The 22,423-nt window shown below is 44.3% G+C and overlaps 2 protein-coding genes across 2 annotated transcripts in view; one reads left to right on the forward strand and one right to left on the reverse strand.

Moving 5' to 3' along the window:
* LOC308313636 (nuclear factor 7, ovary-like) overlaps positions 1 to 22,423 on the forward strand; it is a 283,858-nt gene that overhangs the window by 96,216 nt on the left and 165,219 nt on the right. The gene's annotated exons all lie outside the window — the stretch shown is intronic.
* Positions 1,659 to 17,756, reverse strand: LOC308314679 (transcription factor 4-like; the record flags this gene model as incomplete). The annotated part of the gene is made up of 12 exons (XM_080762309.1): positions 1,659 to 1,793; positions 2,573 to 2,701; positions 3,336 to 3,577; positions 4,707 to 4,842; positions 5,064 to 5,109; positions 5,361 to 5,585; positions 5,970 to 6,046; positions 6,172 to 6,247; positions 6,572 to 6,745; positions 6,856 to 6,956; positions 7,345 to 7,432; positions 17,736 to 17,756. 11 exons carry the CDS (start codon positions 17,754 to 17,756, stop codon positions 2,583 to 2,585), a joined length of 1,305 nt encoding a protein of 434 aa, XP_080618435.1. The 3' UTR covers positions 1,659 to 1,793; positions 2,573 to 2,582.

Consider the following 22,423-nt stretch of genomic DNA (forward strand, 5'->3'; position numbering starts at 1 on the left):
TTGTAGATCTGCTATTTCTGTTGCTTCTGGTCATGTGACACTGTGTTGTACAGTAGGTCAAAGGTCAGGACGTTAATGTACACAGATCTGGAGATACGAGGATTCTGGCCGACAGCAACGATATATGTATGGATATGATAACATAATCATTCATATTAATTAATATGGATATGATAACATATACATTCATATTAATTAATATGGATATGATGATAACATATACATTCATATTAATTAATATGGATATGATGATGACATAACATATACATTCATATTAATTAATATGGATATGATAACATATACATTCATATTAATTAATATGGATATGATGATAACATATACATTCATATTAATTAATATGGATATGATGATAACATATACATTCATATTAATTAATATGGATATGATGATAACATAACATATACATTCATATTAATTAATATGGATATGATGATAACATATACATTCATATTAATTAATATGGATATGATGATAACATATACATTCATATTAATTAATATGGATATGATAACATATACATTCATATTAATTAATATGGATATGATGATAACATATACATTCATATTAATTAATATGGATATGATGATAACATAACATATACATTCATATTAATTAATATGGATATGATGATAACATATACATTCATATTAATTAATATGGATATGATGATAACATATACATTCATATTAATTAATATGGATATGATAACATATACATTCATATTAATTAATATGGATATGATGATAACATATACATTCATATTAATTAATATGGATATGATGATGACATATACATTCATATGAATTAATATGGATATGATGATAACATAACATATACATTCCATTCATATTAATTAATATGGATATGATGATAACATATACATTCATATTAATTAATATGAATGAATATGAATGTGAAGATGACACAATAACATAATACGAATAATTATGAATAATGTCAGCACATTAAGATGAACCTTCTTACACATTCTAGTCGTAGTCGAACATTACGCACGCACGCACGCACGCACAGACAAATATAATCTCTTCCTTACACTCTTAAAGGACCACTTCACCACTTTTCAACCTATCTTCATATAACAGGTCCTCACTAATAACCATGAAAGAATAGCGTGTCTCATAGGAGGGCTGTGGGCAGTTCAGAAACCGTCTTCCAGTGACATCATCGATGGGGAATACAAGCTAATAGAAACTGCAGGCTTTCTAGTCCTGAAAAGTTGCAATGCGAAAATGGAAGCCATCGTTCTCACGACAATGAAAATAATGATGATGTCACTGGAAGACGGTTTCTAAACTGCCCACAGCCCTCCTATGAGACACAGACTGAGTACAAAGAAATTGCACCATTTCTTCATGATTATTAGTGAGGACCTATTATATGAAGAATAGGTTGAAAAGTGGTGAAGTGGTCCTTTAACACACAGAAAAGTGTAAATATGAGTTCCTTTGAGCTTTTGGTAAAAAAAAAAGACTAAAAAAAGAATAATAATAATACCAATATTAACGTCAAACTGCAGGCGATGTTTTTCCACCGTCCGATGAATTCAAACATAGCGATTTAAAACCGATAAATATAAACTATGTACAAAAAAACATCTGCAGATTACAATGCATCCGTCAGTTAAAACCAGGAAGTTTAGGCACGAGTTTAAGAGGGGGGGGGGGGGTTGAACTGCATCCTGTCGAACCCTCTCACATCCTGTCGGACACTCGATGGATGTCACATGATCTCCGTCGTCCAATCAGGTCTGTCTGTGGATCAAAGACACCGTCATCAGAACAGAACGATGTGAGAGTTGAAGCACCGAAAGTCTGACATCGACAAACACCTCTAGAGGGCGCTATAAGTCCACGGGTTTGTGAACTTTTCTTTTTGTATTGTAATCCCCATGAGGGGGGATCTTAGATCGGCATTAACAGTACAGTGTGTAGTGTAGTAAATAACCATTTAACCCATTCTGACCTGAGATCAGATTCTAAAAAATGTCAGTCGTTCTTCGATTTTTTCAAAAAATAGCAGACCTACAAGCTCGTAGCGCGCCACTCGGTGGCGCGCTATGAGCTTGTAGATCTTAATAATAATTAATTAAGAGCTATCTTGAGTATGAAGTGTTGTTTTCCATAAGTGGCCCTGCAGTTACTCATCCTGGCCAGAGGAGGGCGCTGTCTGTCGCCTTTTGGGACAATCTAGCCTTTGGATAAATGAATAGATGGGTTGGTTTAGACTTTATTTCATGATTACCGTGAATAAATAGACTAAAGTGTACATTTAAAGCAGTTAAACCTCGGTGTAATACTTGTTTGTTAAAAGGTATACTATACGGTAACTTACATGTCATGGTTGTTGGGTTAAAAGGATACAAATATATGTCTATGGTGATTTGATTTCTATTTCATGTTTGCACTCTAGAGAGGAGATTATCATTTTGTTTAAAGCAATTCATGATGTTATTATTATTGTAACTCACAGGTTACAGTTATTTATTTTGTATTAACTATTTTATATAGTACATTTTGGTCAGTAACAGTACCTGTATACGTTTACAGATGTCCCATCGTGGCGACGTCACTCAGACCAGGATGGAGATGGAAGGACATGTCTGAGAGCTTCTCCTCTTCTCTCCTCCTCAGACACGCTGCTTTGGGGTTCAGGTTCCTCTCTGAGAGTACACGCGCACGCGCGCGCGCGCGCGCACGCGCACACACACACACACACACACACACACACACACACACACACACAGAGAGAAAGGTTCAGTGTTATGAGTCAACACACAAACACTGTGAGGTATTAGGAAGGCATAGGCTGCATGTGTGTGTTCCCACCTTAGAGTATATATGAATAGAGTCGGCACCCAGAGGAAACCCTGAGGCAAAATGGACATAGTGGCCGAATTTGATATTGCAGCGTGGGCCCCAAACACATGAACTCGCTGGTCCGTTGACTATCATTGTGCACGTTCACGACGGCAGCACGCTCGTGCGCGTTCAACGGCAGCGCGTTCATGTGTTTGGGGCAAATCCATCCCAGAAGGCACTCGGATGCCCTCTCTATTCATATATACTCTAAGGTTCCCACGTACTGAAGAAGCTCTACCATGAGGACAGAACATCTCTAGAACCTCTGACCTCTGACCTGCTGCTCCAGAGAGGACAGAACATCTCTAGAACCTCTGACCTACTGTTAGAACGTCTCCAGAACCGAACCCTGACCTCTGACCTGTTGTTCCAGAGAGGACAGAACGTCTCCAGAACCGAACCCTCACCTCTGACCTCTGACCTCTGAACCCTCACCTCTGACCTGCTGCTCCAGACTCATGATGACCCCGACGGCCTCGTGGAGGACCAGTAACTTTGTCTGCGGCTTCTCGCTCTGCAGGTGGGCCTGCACCATGTGACCCAGCTCCTTGAAGGCCTCGTTGATGTCTCTGACGCGCAGACGCTCGCGGGAGTTGTTGGCCATGCGGCGCCCGCGCTCCCGCTCCGCCTTCTGCTCCGGACTGAGGTCCTCGTCCTCAGGGGCGTCCTCAGGGACGCTGCGATAGTAATAATAATAAAACTTTATTTGTATGTAGAGCACCTTTCATGACATGAAATGCAGCTCAGAGTGCTTTACAGAACAATGGAGAATAAAAGAAAAGCAAGGCAACAACATTAAAAAACAAGCAGTAATGCAATACAGTGAGGACATGAATAACAAAACAAAATAAAAGATAAATTAAAAGCAATGTTGTAGAAGTGGGTCTTGAGCTGTGCTTTAAACATTTCTACAGAGGCTGCCTGTCGAAGGTACAGTGGGAGTTTGTTCCATGCCGACGGCCCGTAGAAGCAGAAAGCTGCTTCCCAGTATTTTTTTGTTTCCATTTTTTTAGGCAAAGCGAGCAGGCCAGCAGTGTAAGACCTTAGGGGGCGGTTTGGGACATATTTAGGCAGGCAGTCATGTAGGTAGGAAGGTGCGAGACCATTGAGAGCTTTATACACAAGTAAAATTAATTTAAAACAATCCTATAAACAACCGGAAGCCAGTGCAGTGAAGCCAAAACTGGAGTAATATGTTCTCTCATCCTAGTTCTAGTTAAAACTCTGGCTGCTGCATTTTGGACAAGTTCTAATCTGTCAGTTGTTTTCTTAGGCAGTCCAGGCATTGCAGTAATCAAGCCGAGAAAAAACAAAGGCGTGGATTAGCGTTTTTGCATCGTCCAAAGACAAATAGGCTCTGATTCGTGCAATATTTCTAAGGTGAAAATCTTGGTAACATGATTAAGGTGTGAATTAAAATTCAATTCAGAATCAATATTAACCCCCAGGTTCTTTACTGTACTGTTACTTTCTACAGTCAGGTTGCCAAGTCTGCTTATTATTGATTCTTTCTGCTCACTAGAACCGATTATGAGAACTTTTATCCTCATTTAGCTTGAGAAAGTTCTCACTCATCCAGCATTTGATGACAGACAGACAGACAGACAGACAGACAGACAGACAGACAGACAGACAGACAGACAGACAGACAGACAGACAGACAGACAGACAGACAGACAGACAGACAGACAGACAGACAGACAGACAGGTCTATTGTGTTTCCAATAGGAGGAAACACAGAGGATAGGATGCTCTACCAGTTTTTCTACACGTATATAAACACTGTGTTGTAATGTTTAACTCTACCTGCAGGGGGTGCTGGTGTGTCCCGGTCCAGACTCTCCTTCCTCGTCAGATCTATGCGAGTCAGAACTGTGACTGGTGTTCATGATGATGTCATCTCTGATGTCATCTCTGTCTCCTCCCACCTCCATCTTTACGTCTGTAGATGATGCTTATTATTAGTGTGGCCAAAGGTTTGGTTGCTTCTCACCCTCAGGTGTCTTATCCCACGGAGCGCCCCTTTGTGGCCCGCAGAAGAATTTGGTACCGTAGTCCAAATATGGCCCTTGAGGAAAATGAATTGGGGAACCCTAAGGACTAGAGACTAGGGACTAGGGACTAGGGATTAGGGACTAAGGACTAGAGACTAGGGACTAGTACCTGTTCTATGGTGTCCAGCGTAGGGGTGGATGGTGTGTGTTCTGCTCTGGAATGAGGAGAGGAGGAGAGATGAGGAGAGGAGGTCAGTTCAGGTGAAGAGAAACATCTGTAAACCATCGATGGGCTACTGTACTGTACTGTACTGTACTGTACTGTACTGTACTGTACTGTACTGTACTGTACTGTACTGTACTGCACCGTACCGACCAATAATGTGTGATTTACCTGTAAGTATTAACATCAGATGCACCATGTTGTCATCAGTGATATACAGTATAATAAAGCATATATAGTTACCACGGCCGCAGGGTGGCAGGGTGCTGACAGGGAGCTGGCAGAGCTGTGATAGGGGCCGAGAGCGGCCATGTGGGGCCCCTGGGGGCCCATGGGGGCCGTGGGGACCAGCATAGGGCCCAGTGGGGGGCCCCCCAGTGAGGGCCCCTGCAGTGAGGGCCCCACTGCATGGTTCCTCAACACGTGGATCACATCGTCCAGTCTGTCCAGACGATCTTCCACCTGCGACTATAAACACAATATAGACATGATTGATTATTGCACAATGATATACACACATATATATACAATTATATACACACACACATAAGAGTCTGGGACGTGTGGAGCGTTGTCCAGGGTGTTTTAAAGAAGGGAGAAGAGTCTGGGACGTGTGGAGCGTTGTCCAGGGTGTTGTAGAGAAGGGAGAAGAGTCTGGGACGTGTGGAGCGTTGTCCAGGGTGTTTTAGAGAAGGGAGAAGAGTCTGGGACGTGTGGAGCGTTGTCCAGGGTGTTTTAGAGAAGGGAGAAGAGTCTGGGACGTGTGGAGCGTTGTCCAGGGTGTTTTAGAGAAGGGAGAAGAGTCTGGGACGTTTGGAGTGTGTACTATTATAGATGACAGTGTAATCTTACCATGGAGATGAGAGAGGACTCGTAGTTAGGAGAGACATCAGTCAGCATAGAGTTACGAGGCCACAAACTGCTCGAACCTGCAGGACAAAACAAAACAAAACAAAACAACTGAAGTGACATTTTGAAGGCAAGACTTTTACTTCTGGTTTACGTTCTGGTTTCGCCAACCAGTTAACATTTAAATGATATATTACATAAATACCGTGGGTTTCAGCGCTCAGTGGAGACGGAGATCTGACCGGAGTGGATGAGTTACTGGAGTGATCTGGAGAATAGATCTGGACAACATGAAAACACAGAGGTATTGATTAGAGAAACAGGCCAGAATATGTTCATAGACTTGGTAGTTCATATAATTGGTAGTTCCTTCAGAGTGAGGATGGTAGTTATAGACTTGTGGTAGTTCATTCAGAGTGAGGATGGTAGTTTATAGACTAGTTCCTTCAGAGTGAGGATGGTAGTTTATAGACTTATGGTAGTTCATTCAGAGTGAGGATGGTAGTTCATAGACTTATGGTAGTTCATAGACTTATGGTAGTTTATAGACTTGATAGCTAGGGTAGAGGTTAGGGTTAGGGTTAGTTATGGTAGTTCATACTTACAGAAGCCAGAGCTTTGCCCAAAGCGTCACCGGTCTGTGAGGTTCCCGATTGGCCCGTGGAGTTGTCCGTGGCGTTGGTGGACGGCGTGCAGGGTGAAGGTGAAGGTGAAACCACGGTGCTGCGATGGAACGTGGCCATTGGTGGAAGAACTCTGTTGACGTCTGGAGAGTAGTCCTGCAGACACAATATTATAAATGATGTAAAATACACCATGAGGTCCTTAGACTCCTAACCGTCAACATGTGGTCGGGGGTCCCAGCGGGGTCTCTATAGGAGGGTCTTACCAGGTGCGTTGTGGACAGAAGGGTGCTGTAACTTCCTGGACCATCGTATCTCTGCTGGCTCAGCTCGTTGGCCATGTTCCACATGTCAGGAGATCTGTTATCTGATACATAAATACAACATGTTCCACATGTCAGGAGATCTGTTATCTGATACATAAATACAACATGTTCCACATGTCAGGAGATCAGTTATCTGATACATAAATACAACATGTTCCACATGTCAGGAGATCTGTTATCTGATACATAAATACAACATGTTCCACATGTCAGGAGATCAGTTATCTGATACATAAATACATGTTCCACATGTCAGGAGATCAGTTATCTGATACATAAATACATGTTCCACATGTCAGGAGATCTGTTATCTGATACATGAATACATGTTCCACATGTCAGGAGATCTGTTATCTGATACATAAGCCAATCCGAATGCATATATAAGCCAATCAGAATGAAGGAACCACAGGGGGGCGCTGTACTCACCGTAGAACGTGCGAACCTTCATGGTGGCGTGCTGGTGGGCAGAGTTCTGGTTGATGATGTCATTGTTATTCATAGACTGTCCGTAATCCTAAAAATAAAAGACATGAATTAACGTTATTATTAATTCACACATTATCAGACGCTCTTAATCCAGAGAGATCTATGCATAGCAATAGAAATACGCATCGCTCGCCTTATTGCACAAATAAACACATATCATAAATATCAGTATTAATGTATTAATTATAAAGGACACTCTGAGCAGAACCCGATACAAATACATCATAAAACACATTGATTAATTTACATATTGATGTAAATTAACTCTGAGTGATTCTCAACCATGAATGCGCTTCAAACACTCTACATTGCACCTGCCCCCCCCACCACACAAACACACACACACACACACACACACACACACACACACACACACACACACACACACACACACACACACACACACACACACACACACACACACACACACACACACACACACACACACACACACACACACACACAGGCTTTGAAGTGCTGCTCTGTTCATTGTCATCATCCTGGATGTCGGTTTCCTGGACAACACGTTCTGAAAAGCAGCGATTTATTACAACTCTCTGGAGCATGAGAGCGCGCACGCACGCACGCACACACACACACACACACACACACACACACACAATGGTGATCCAGGGTGGCACGGGCCCGTCACGTGAGCGAGGAGGGTCCAAGGCAGAAGCCCCCCCCCCCCCGATGTGGGAGGGGCCAAGCAGAGCTGTGGGCGTGTCCAGTCCAGAGCCGCATCCAATAGAAACAGTTATAGGACATCGAGGGGGCAGAAACCCAGCGCTGTTCTAATGCAGCCTGAACTGAGACACGCTGGAGTCGGAAATACATTGTTTTCAACGAGCGTGGCGCAAATAAGAGCTATATTATTTAAGCATGTGTGCAACATGACAACTGTTTAAATATTGTACAGTGACAACTAAAGTCTCTGAGTCTCAGGACTGGAACATATGGTGAGGATAAAGATTATACCTTATGACCATATATGGTGTTGAGGAGGATAAAGATTACAGCCAATTGTCCTCCTTAATGACCACCCCCCCCCCCCCCTCTAAACCGTGTCAGTGAGTTCAGTGGTCTCTCTCTTCAGATCAGGGTATTGGGGCAGCGGTGGATTAGCGGTAGAGTGGCCCGGGTGGGAACCGTGAGGTTCCCGGTTCGATCCCTGTGGGCTCCCCCAGAGTTAGTGTCAAAGTGTCCTTGAGCAAGACTCTGAAATGGTAAATGGTGCATTTATATAGCGCCTTTATCCAAGGCGCTTTACATAGATTGTGCATTACATTCACCCATTCACACACATTCACACACCTTTACATAGATTGTGCATTACATTCACCCATTCACACACATTCACACACCTTTACATAGATTGTGCATTACATTCACCCATTCACACACATTCACACACCTTTACATAGATTGTGCATTACATTCACCCATTCACACACACATTCACACACCTTTACATAGAGTGTGCATTACATTCACCCATTCACACACACATTCACACACCTTTACATAGATTGTGCATTACATTCACCCATTCACACACACATTCACACACCTTTACATAGAGTGTGCATTACATTCACCCATTCACACACACATTCACACACCTTTACATAGATTGTGCATTACATTCACCCATTCACACACATTCACACACCTTTACATAGATTGTGCATTACATTCACCCATTCACACACATTCATACACCTTTACATAGATTGTGCATTACATTCACCCATTCACACACATTCACACACCTTTACATAGATTGTGCATTACATTCACCCATTCACACACATTCACACACCTTTACATAGATTGTGCATTACATTCACCCATTCACACACATTCACACACCTTTACATAGATTGTGCATTACATTCACCCATTCACACACATTCATACACCTTTACATAGATGGTGCATTACATTCACCCATTCACACACATTCACACACCTTTACATAGATTGTGCATTACATTCACCCATTCACACACATTCACACACCTTTACATAGATTGTGCATTACATTCACCCATTCACACACATTCATACACCTTTACATAGATGGTGCATTACATTCACCCATTCACACACCCATTCATACAGCGATTGCGGCGGAAGCCATGCAAGGCACCAACCAGCACATCGGGAGCAATTTGGGGTTCAGTGTCTTGCCGATCAAGGACACTTGGGCAAGCCGGGATTCGAACCGCAGACCCATGGATCACTGGACGACCTGCTCTACCTCCTGAGCCACAGCCACCCCGACTGCCCACCTGATGTGCAGGTTGGTGCCTTGCATGGTTTCCTCCGCCATCTGTGTATGAATGTGTGTGTGAATGGGAGAATGTAATGCACAATCTATGTAAAGGTGTGTGGATGACCTTTAGCCTCTCAGACCCATCTGAGCCACGGACCACCGTCTGATGACATTTAGCCTCTCAGACCCATCTGAGCCACGGAACCACCATCTGATGACATTTAGCCTCTCAGACCCAAAACTAAAGAAACATGTCCCCATGTCCATACTGTATTGATGTTGATACCATTAGGAGAGATAACATGCAGGCAAACGTTGATCAAAATAACAATTGTTCAACAATAAGTTACTAATTTACAATTTAGGCATTTAGCAGACGCTCTTAATCCAGAGAGACTTACATTAAGCAAGAACAAAAAGCATGAACAAAAAGCATCGCTGGGGAGTGTAAACTCCCAATAGTTATTGTTATTTTAATCAACGTTTGCCTGTTATACCTCCTAATGGTCCCCACATGTGAGCTACAGAATACATGTTAAGATTGTATTGATCACATTTAAAGCCCTACATGCACTAGCTCTCATCTCCATCACAGGCCTGTCCCCAGTCTCACATCCACAGACCTGTCCCCAGTCTCACATCCACAGACCTGTCCCCAGTCTCACATCCACAGACCTGTCCCCAGTCTCACATCCACAGACCTGTCCCCAGTCTCACATCCACAGACCTGTCCCCAGTCTCACATCCACAGACCTGTCCCCAGTCTCACATCCACAGACCTGTCCCCAGTTTCACATCCACAGACCTGTCCTCAGTCTCACATCCACAGACCTGTCCCCAGTCTCACATCCACAGACCTGTCCCCATCTAGTCTCACATCCACAGACCTGTCCCCATATAGTCTCACATCCACAGACCTGTCCTCATGTAGTCTCACATCCACAGACCTGTCCCCAGTCTCACATCCACAGACCTGTCCCCAGTCTCACATCCACAGACCTGTCCCCAGTCTCACATCCACAGACCTGTCCCCAGTCTCACATCCACAGACCTGTCCCCATGTAGTCTCACATCCACAGACCTGTCCTCAGTCTCACATCCACAGACCTGTCCCGATCTAGTCTCACATCAACAGACCTGTCCCCAGTCTCACATCCACAGACCTGTCCCCAGTCTCACATCCACAGACCTGTCCCCATCTAGTCTCACATCCACAGACCTGTCCCCAGTCTCACATCCACAGACCCCAGTCTCACATCCACAGACCTGTCCTCAGTCTCACATCCACAAACCTGTCCCCAGTCTCACATCCACAGACCTGTCCCCAGTCTCACATCCACAGACCTGTCCTCATGTAGTCTCACATCCACAGACCTGTCCCCATCTAGTCTCACATCCACAGACCTGTCCCCAGTCTCACATCCACAGACCTGTCCCCATCTAGTCTCACATCCACAGACCTGTCCCCAGTCGCACATCCACAGACCTGTCCCCATGTAGTCTCACATCCACAGACCTGTCCTCAGTCTCACATCCACAGGCCTGTCCCCAGTCTCACATCCACAGACCTGTCCCCATGTAGTCTCACATCCACAGACCTGTCCTCAGTCTCACATCCACAGACCTGTCCCGATCTAGTCTCACATCCACAGACCTGTCCCCAGTCTCACATCCACAGACCTGTCCCCAGTCTCACATCCACAGACCTGTCCCCATCTAGTCTCACATCCACAGACCTGTCCCCAGTCTCACATCCACAGACCTGTCCCCAGTCTCACATCCACAGACCTGTCCTCAGTCTCACATCCACAGACCTGTCCCCAGTCTCACATCCACAGACCTGTCCCCAGTCTCACATCCACAGACCTGTCCCCAGTCTCACATCCACAGACCTGTCCTCATGTAGTCTCACATCCACAGACCTGTCCCCATCTAGTCTCACATCCACAGACCTGTCCCCAGTCTCACATCCACAGACCTGTCCCCATCTAGTCTCACATCCACAGACCTGTCCCCAGTCGCACATCCACAGACCTGTCCCCATGTAGTCTCACATCCACAGACCTGTCCTCAGTCTCACATCCACAGGCCTGTCCCCAGTCTCACATCCACAGACCTGTCCCCAGTCTCACATCCACAGACCTGTCCCCAGTCTCACGTCCACAGGCCTGTCCCCAGTCTCACATCCACAGGCCTGTCCCCAGTCTCACATCCACAGGTCTGTCCCCAGTCTCACATCCACAGACCTGTCCCCAGTCTCACATCCACAGACCTGTCCCCATGTAGTCTCACATCCACAGACCTGTACTCATGTAGTCTCACATCCACAGACCTGTCCCCAGTCTCACATCCACAGACCTGTCCCCAGTCTCACATCCACAGCCCTGTCCCCATGTAGTATCACATCCACAGACCTGTCCCCATCTAGTCTCACATCCACAGACCTGTCCTCAGTCTCACATCCACAGACCTGTCCCCATCTAGTCTCACATCCACAGACCTGTCCTCAGTCTCACATCCACAGACCTGTCCCCATCTAGTCTCACATCCACGACACTCAACTATATCTATCGATGAAACCGAACGAAACGGACCAATTAGTCAAACTTCAAGCATGTCTTAAAGACATAAAGAGTTGGATGGCAGGTAATTACCTACTCCTCAACTCTAACAAAACGGAAGTTATCGTGATCGGCCCTAAGCCGCTGAGAGACAAGTTGGTCGATGGGAACTTTTCTCTAGATGGCATTACCTTGGCCTCCAAGGCCACTGTGAGGAATCTGGGAGTTACCTTTGATCAAGACTTGTCTTTCAAATCTCATATCAAACAAATCTCAAAGAATGCTTTTTTTCACCTGCGAAATATTGCAAAGGTCAGGCACATCCTGTCCAAAAATGACGCAGAAAAACTTGTCCACGCCTTCGTTACCTCAAGGCTGGACTACTGCAACTCGCTATTATCAGGCTGCCCAGGCAAGTCTCTGAAAAGCCTACAGTTAGTTCAAAATGCTGCGGCGCGTGTGTTGACAGGTACCAGAAGAAGAGACCATATCACTCCTTCACTGGCCTCCCTACACTGGCTCCCGGTCAAATACAGAATAGAGTTCAAAGTTCTTCTTCTCACTTACAAAGCTCTCAATGGTCAGGCACCACAATATCTCAAGGATCTCATTGATCCCTACAAACCAAATAGAACAGCAGTGCGTTTGCAATATTCAAACATGCTTACTGTTCCAAAAATATCAAAAGTTACAATAGGAGGCAGGGCGTTTAGGTCCCAGGCACCGCAGCTGTGGAACCTTCTCCCGGCTTCGGTCCGTGGGGCTGACACGCTCTGCACATTCAAGACTAGGTTGAAAACCTTTCTCTACGACAAAGCCTATGGCCAGACTTGTCTCCGGGTCTAGCTGGATACCATGGTCGTACATTGTTGTGTGGGTTTGTCTCCCAGCAGTACTTGTAATATACACTATATAGGCTCCAGTAAGGCCTGCCACTAATCCAGCATCCGGGGAATCTCTCCCCGGAGTCTCTTTTCGTCCTCCCCGTCGCAGTTCTGTGGACCTCTAATATTAACCCCCAACTGACTGCCGAGTGTGACCGTGGATCAGGCCTCTTCATGGAGCCCACCAGAAGTGTGACCTGGACCCGGCCTCACAGAGCTCGACCTGGACCAGATGTGGACTAGACCCCTCCACGGAGCCCACCTGCCTATTCTCTGTCTTCTCTCTCTCTCTCCCTCTATCCCCCCCCCCCCCCCCGACACGGTCGAGGCAGATGGCCGCCCACCCTAGAGTCGGGTTCTGCCTGACGTTCCTTCCTAAAGGGGAGTTTTTCGTTACCATTGTCGCAATGTTGCTTGCTCTGGGTGGATCTTTGTTGGTTGTAAAGTGTCTTGAGACAACTTGTTGTGATTTGACACTATAATAAAATTGAATTGAATTGAATCCACAGACCTGTCCCCAGTCTCACATCCACAGACCTGTCCCCAGTCTCACATCCACAGACCTGTCCCCAGTCTCACATCCACAGACCTGTCCCCAGTCTCACATCCACAGACCTGCCCTCAGTCTCACATCCACAGACCTGTCCCCAGTCTCACATCCACAGACCTGTCCCCAGTCTCACATCCACAGACCTGTCCCCAGTCTCACATCCACAGACCTGTCCTCAGTCTCACATCCACAGACCTGTCCTCAGTCTCACATCCACAGACCTGTCCCCAGTCTCACATCCACAGACCTGTCCCCAGTCTCACATCCACAGACCTGTCCCCAGTCTCACATCCACAGACCTGTCCTCAGTCTCACATCCACAGACCTGTCCCCATCTAGTCTCACATCCACAGACCTGTCCCCAGTCTCACATCCACAGACCTGTCCCCAGTCTCACATCCACAGACCTGTCCCCAGTCTCACATCCACAGACCTGTCCCCAGTCTCACATCCACAGACCTGTCCTCAGTCTCACATCCACAGACCTGTCCCCAGTCTCACATCCACAGACCTGTCCCCATCTAGTCTTACATCCACAGACCTGTCCCCAGTCTCACATCCACAGACCTGTCCCCAGTCTCACATCCACACATATAAGGCTCTATAGTTACTATTTTATGCTTTGTTATTTCTGAAGTTCATGATGTTGTTTAATGATTGTTGTTTTTAACCATGACTGTAAAGCACTTTGTAACTATTATGTTTGGAAAGGTGCTATAAATACATTAATTCATACATACATAGATTGTGTGTTTCAGTAGCAGTGTTAAATAGCTCTATAGTGTTGCAGTAATCATTGCTATAGAGTGTGTTCAGTAACAGTGTTAAATAGCTCTATAGTGTGACAGTAATCATTGCTATAGTGTGTGTTCAGTAGCAGTGTTAAATAGCTCTATAGTGTTGCAGTAATCATTGCTATAGAGTGTGTTCAGTAACAGTGTTAAATAGCTCTATAGTGTGACAGTAATCATTGCTATAGTGTGTGTTCAGTAACAGTGTTAAATAGCTCTATATTGTGACAGTAATCATTGCTATAGAGTGTGTTCTGTAACAGTGTTAAATAGCTCTATAGTGTGACAGTAATCATTGCTATAGTGTGTTCAGTAACAGTGTTAAATAGCTCTATATTGTGACAGTAATCATTGCTATAGAGTGTGTTTCAGTAACAGTGTTAAATAGCTCTATATTGTGACAGTAATCATTGCTATAGAGTGTGTTTCAGTAACAGTGTTAAATAGCTCTATATTGTGACAGTAATCATTGCTATAGAGTGTGTTTCAGTAACAGTGTTAAATAGCTCTATATTGTGACAGTAATCATTGCTATAGAGTGTGTTTCAGTAACAGTGTTAAATAGCTCTATATTGTGACAGTAATCATTGCTATAGAGTGTGTTCAGTAACAGTGTTAAATAGCTCTATATTGTGACAGTAATCATTGCTATAGAGTGTGTTCAGTAACAGTGTTAAATAGCTCTATATTGTGACAGTAATCATTGTTATAGTGTGTTCAGTAACAGTGTTAAATAGCTCTATATTGTGACAGTAATCATTGCTATAGAGTGTGTTCAGTAACAGTGTTAAAAAGCTCTATAGTGTGACAGTAATCATTGCTATAGTGTGTGTTCAGTAACAGTGTTAAATAGCTCTATATTGTGACAGTAATCATTGCTATAGAGTGTGTTTCAGTAACAGTGTTAAATAGCTCTATAGTGTGACAGTAATCATTGCTATAGAGTGTGTTTCAGTAACAGTGTTAAATAGCTCTATATTGTGACAGTAATCATTGCTATAGAGTGTGTTCAGTAACAGTGTTAAATAGCTCTATATTGTGACAGTAATCATTGTTATAGTGTGTTCAGTAACAGTGTTAAATAGCTCTATAGTGTGACAGTAATCATTGCTATAGAGTGTGTTCAGTAACAGTGTTAAATAGCTCTATATTGTGACAGTAATCATTGCTATAGAGTGTGTTCAGTAACAGTGTTAAATAGCTCTATATTGTGACAGTAATCATTGCTATAGAGTGTGTTCAGTAACATTGTATATAAGAGTTATTTTAACAAATCAAAAAGTAATACAATTAACTTTAACAAAGATTAAAACTCCTCAGTTTCATTCATTACCCGGCCACGTGTAAGACATGCAACGCTGCTGTGATCCTACTGCGTGTGTGTGTGCGTGCGTGCGTGTGTGCGTGCGTGCGTGCGTGCGTGCGTGCCACAGCAGCCATTACTATCAAAGGCAGCTTTGATCTGTGGTGAGACTAAACATTTCCAGACACGCACGCACACACGCACACACGCACGCACGCCACGCACGCACGCACGCACGCATGCACGCACGCATGCACATAACGAGAGAGAGAGAGAGAGACCATACTATATATAGTCTCTCTACCTCAGTTCTATGTTCATGAGCTTAATGTTCTGAGCCTCAGACTGCTCTGACTCCAACGTGTAGAGATTCTGTCCACACTGACAAAACCTCTCAACTCCACTGACAAAACCTCTCAACTCCACTGACAACACCTCTCAACTTCACTGAGAAAACCTCTCAACTCCACTGACAACACCTCTCAACTCCACTGACAACACCTCAACTCCACTGACAAAACCTCACAACTCCACTGACAACACCTCTCAACTCCACTGACAAAACCTCTCAACTCCACTGACAAAACCTCACAACTCCACTGACAAAACCTCACAAGTCCACTTGAGCTGTGTTTGGGTAAAGTGGTGATAATGTAAGAACACAGAGGTCTGAGGGGGGGCCGGAAAGATCGATGAAGATCGATGAAAGTTTTTAAGATACTTCCTGTGGTTTACAGAAGACGTCATCAGACCAGCAGGGAAACACAAAAGTTTGCGGTCACACAATTGGCAGGTACCTTGCAATAGGTGCTGGGTAATTAACCCATTCTGACCTGAGATCAGATTCTAAAAATGTCTTCTATGTCAGTCGCTCTTCGATTTTTCAAAAAATAGCAGATCTACAAGCTCGTAGCGCGCCACTCGGTGGCGCGCTATGAGCTTGTAGATCTGCTATTTTTCAATAGCTAAAGCATAACATGATGCTAACTCCAAAATGGGTTCCCGTTCAGAATGGGTTAATCACACCACCTGCCAATTGTGTGACCCAAACTTTTGTGAAAAAGTGGAGATAATTGAGCATTTATCACATTTAGGCTGCCAATCTGTAACCCGAACAGAAGTTAAGCAGACTGTTCTATATATGCCTCTGATACATGAACATTTACGAAGTTAATTAAATGATCACAGGCTTTCTAGGTCTATATTTGAGGTAAAGTGGTGATAATATAAGAACACATTGAGCTGTATTTGAGGTAAAGTGGTGATAATATAAGAACACATTGAGCTGTATTTGAGGTAAAGTGGTGATAATATAAGAACATGTTGTTCTACACTGTAACATTTAACTCCTAGAAGTCTTCCAGGGACCCTCGGGGGGTCCCCGGACCCCACTTTGAGAACCACTGGGGTCTATCAGGCAAGGATGCACCTGATTGGTGTAGGACTATAGAATGTCAACTTGAATATGTTGGACCCACAGAAGAACTACACAAATACAAATAAACTTCAAATAGACACGTCGCTCACCCACAGAAGAACTACAAAACTACAAATCGACACATCCACAGAAGAACTACAAATAAACTACAAAGAGACACATCACTCACCCACAGAAGAACTACAAAACTACACATGCACTGCAAATACACATCGCTCACCCACAGCAGAACTACAAATAAACTACAAATAGACACATCGCTCACCCACAGCAGAACTACAAAACTACAAATAAACTACAAATAGACACATCGCTCAGCCACAGAAGAACTACACAGATTTACTACAAATATCACACACCATTCGCGCGCACATGCAGACGAAAAATCCCCAGGACAAAATAATGGACTGAAAAATAAAACTCTAGAGATTTACACTGAATTGTAGTATAAACTAATTTTGATCACATCTGTCAGCAAACATGAAACCATCTTGTGTGATAAAATTAACAGTAATATTAAACTCACCGGTTTGAGGCTGTAGTACATGTTGGTCCCAGGATAAGAAGTACAGTTCATAGTATCCGTCTGGGTACTGTACTGAGCACACACACACACACACACACACACACACACACTGTAGAGCGCACACAAACACACACACACACACACACACACACACACACACACTGTACAAACCAGAGGAGAGCGCGCACACGCACACTATATCTGTACACACCAGAGGAGAGCGCACACACACACACACACACACTATATCTGTACACACCAGAGGAGAGCGCACACACACTCACACACCACCATTAACTCTGGGCTCTGCTAACACACTGAGCCACGGCCACATGCACACACGCACACACAATGTATGCAAATGAGGAACAGACCATTCCCCTCCAGCAGGCGGGGGTGGCCAATGGGAACGGCTCCTCTCTTTCTATGGCTGCGTTTCTCAACCAATGCGAAGGCTTCTTCTCCCCCAGCCCCCCCCCCCCCCCTTTCAGACGGACCCCCCCCCCCCACACACACACACACACACACACACACACACACTCCCCCTCCCCCCCACCCTCAAGGATGCTTCAGATTAATTTGTAGCTCGGCCACTTGGCCACGGATCCCCCCCATTAAAGGGACACTTCACCCTTTTTTGCAAAAAAACCCAAAACATGTTAATGAGGTTTAGAAGATTTAGAACACTTTCCTGGGGGTCTTTATGTGTGTATTAATGTGGTTTTAGAGGTTTTAGCTTGTATAGCAGTGAGCCCAATATATCTGATGTCAAGGAGGAGCAGTGCACCAAAGCATTATGGGAATTGTAGTCCAGGAAGGAAGTGAGCCTACAGTGTCCATGACATCAGAGACACTGGGCTCACTGCTAAAATCTACAATATCTAAAACCACATTTTACATAAAGTAAAATTAAATAAAAAAGAATTGCAAAAAGGTTGAAGTGTCCCTTTAAGATAATTTGTACCAGGGACCCCCATATGAATGTGTTGTACCAGGGACCCCATATGAAGATATGTTGTACCAGGGACCCCATATGAAGATATGTTGTACCAGGGACCCCATATGAAGATATGTTGTACCAGGGACCCCATATGAAGATATGTTGTACCAGGGACCCCCATATGAAGATGTGTTGTACCAGGGACCCCATATGAAGATATGTTGTACCAGGGACCCCCATATGAATATGTGTTGTACCAGGGACCCCCATATGAATATGTGTTGTACCAGGGACCCCTATATGAATATGTGTTGTACCAGGGACCCCCATATGAATATGTGTTGTACCAGGGACCCCCATATGAATATGTGTTGTACCAGGGACCCCCATATGAATATGTGTTGTACCAGGGACCCCCATATGAATATGTGTTGTACCAGGGACCCCCATATGAATATGTGTTGTACCAGGGACCCCCATATGAAGATATGTTGTACCAGGGACCCCCATATGAATACATGTTGTACCAGGGACCCCCATAAGAACAATATTTGTGTAATATACAATGAAATACAATAGTCCAAATGTTTTTAAATTTAAATTAATTTAAACTCATGGAGACGCTAGGTGGGGACCCCCTGGAACCCCTCCAGGACCCCCAGACCTGCTGGGACTCTTCATGCATAGAAGGAAGCATGAGCTCCATCATTTCGGGCTCTCCCCAGGTTGGCAGAGGGGAATAGGTTAAAACTGGGGAATAAAAACTGTAGGAAAAAAAAGAGCTTTGATTGAATTTATCAAAACCATGACTTCAACTTAAAGTTTAAACCCTCTATGTATCCAAACCTCGTCAAACACAGCAGATCTACAAGATCACAACAACACATAAACTACAGCCGATCTACAAGATCACAACAACACATAAACTACAGCAGATCTACAAGATCACAACAACACATAAACTACAGCCGATCTACAAGATCACAACAACACATAAACTACAGCAGATCTACAAGATCACAACAACACATAAACTACAGCAGATCTACAAGATCACAACAACACATAAACTACAGCAGATCTACAAGATCACAACAACACATAAACTACAGCCGATCTACAAGATCACAACAACACATAAACTACAGCAGATCTACAAGATCACAACACATAAACTACAGCCGATCTACAAGATCACAACAACACATAAACTACAGCCGATCTACAAGATCACAACAACACATAAACTACAGCAGATCTACAAGATCACAACACATAAACTACAGCCGATCTACAAGATCACAACAACACATAAACTACAGCCGATCTACAAGATCACAACAACACATAAACTACAGCAGATCTACAAGATCACAACACATAAACTACAGCCGATCTACAAGATCACAACAACACATAAACTACAGCCGATCTACAAGATCACAACAACACATAAACTACAGCCGATCTACAAGATCACAACAACACATAAACTACAGCCGATCTACAAGATCACAACAACACATAAACTACAGCAGATCTACAAGATCACAACAACACATAAACTACAGCAGATCTACAAGATCACAACACATAAACTACAGCCGATCTACAAGATCACAACACATAAACTACAGCCGATCTACAAGATCACAACAACACATAAACTACAGCCGATCTACAAGATCACAACAACACATAAACTACAGCCGATCTACAAGATCACAACAACACATAAACTACAGCAGATCTACAAGATCACAACACATAAACTACAGCCGATCTACAAGATCACAACACATAAACTACAGCCGATCTACAAGATCACAACAACACATAAACTACAGCCGATCTACAAGATCACAACAACACATAAACTACAGCAGATCTACAAGATCACAACAACACATAAACTACAGCAGATCTACAAGATCACAACAACACATAAACTACAGCAGATCTACAAGATCACAACAACACATAAACTACAGCAGATCTACAAGATCACAACACATAAACTACAGCCGATCTACAAGATCACAACAACACATAAACTACAGCCGATCTACAAGATCACAACAACACATAAACTACAGCCGATCTACAAGATCACAACAACACATAAACTACAGCAGATCTACAAGATCACAACACATAAACTACAGCAGATCTACAAGATCACAACAACACATAAACTACAGCCGATCTACAAGATCACAACAACACATAAACTACAGCCGATCTACAAGATCACAACAACACATAAACTACAGCCGATCTACAAGATCACAACAACACATAAACTACAGCCGATCTACAAGATCACAACAACACATAAACTACAGCAGATCTACAAGATCACAACAACACATAAACTACAGCAGATCTACAAGATCACAACAACACATAAACTACAGCCGATCTACAAGATCACAACAACACATAAACTACAGCAGATCTACAAGATCACAACACATAAACTACAGCCGATCTACAAGATCACAACAACACATAAACTACAGCAGATCTACAAGATCACAACAACACATAAACTACAGCCGATCTACAAGATCACAACAACACAACTGGAAGGCATCAGAGCAGAGATGACACCACACACACACACACACACACACACACACACACAGATGACACCACAAGTAGGCTACATAACAGACCCAGAGTGGATTATCTGACATTCATTAGACGCTAAACAGAACAGCGTGCTTACGCACATGCACGCATGCACGGTCGCACACACACACACACACACACACACACACACACACACACACACACACACACACAGGCCTCATCTGGTCTGACCTATATTTACAAATAGATGCTGCTCTTAGATCTGTGTGTGTGTGTGTGTGTGTGTGTGTGTGTGTGTGTGTTCCTGTCAGGTTAGAGGCTTTATGTTTCCTGCTCAGTCTATATGGCTCTTAGCGTTAGCGCTAGGAGCGATATGGATAGATACATGTTATTTATGTTAGCTCTTAGCGTTAGCGCTAGGAGCTATATGGTAACTGCTAACCGCTAACGCTAACTACCTAACCCTAACCCTAACCACCGCTAACGCTAACCCTGACCCTAACTGCCAACCGCTGACGCTAACCCTGTCCTTAACGCTAACCCTAACCCTGTCCCAACCCTAACCGCTAACCCTGTCCTTAACGCTAACCCTAACCCTGTCCATAACTGCTAACCGCTGACGCTAACCTTAGGGTTAGCTAACCGCTAACCCTGTCCCTAACTGCTAACCGCTGACGCTAACCTTAGGGTTAGCTAACCCTAACCCTGTCCATAACTGCTAACCGCTGACGCCAACCTTAGGGTTAGCTAACCGCTAACCCTAACCGCTGACGCTAACCGCTAACCCTAAAACAGCTGTAGTTTTGTGTCTGAAGTGAAGTAATTATGAAAAGGCTTTAAGTTTAGCTTCCAGTCTAGTCTGCTTCCTGTTGGAGACGTAATCCACTGTGGGGGAGGGGCGGGAGAGGGGAGGGGGGAGAGAGAGGAGGGGGAGGGGAGAGAGAGGAGGGGGAGGGGAGGGGAGAGAGAGGGGAGGGGAGGGGAGGGGAGGGGAGGGGAGGGGAGAGGAGAGGAGAGGAGGAGGGGGGAGAGGGGAGAGAGAGGGGGAGGGGAGAGAGGGGAGGGGGGAGAGAGAGAGAGGGGGAGGGGAGAGAGAGGGGGGGAGAATTATCCTCTTCCTGGAAACAACAAGTCCTCGGGAGCTTTAGAATGT

The sequence above is a fragment of the Protomyctophum bolini genome (assembly GCF_963924005.1).
Source record: "Protomyctophum bolini genome assembly, chromosome: 4".
NCBI classification, from domain to species: domain Eukaryota; kingdom Metazoa; phylum Chordata; class Actinopteri; order Myctophiformes; family Myctophidae; genus Protomyctophum; species Protomyctophum bolini.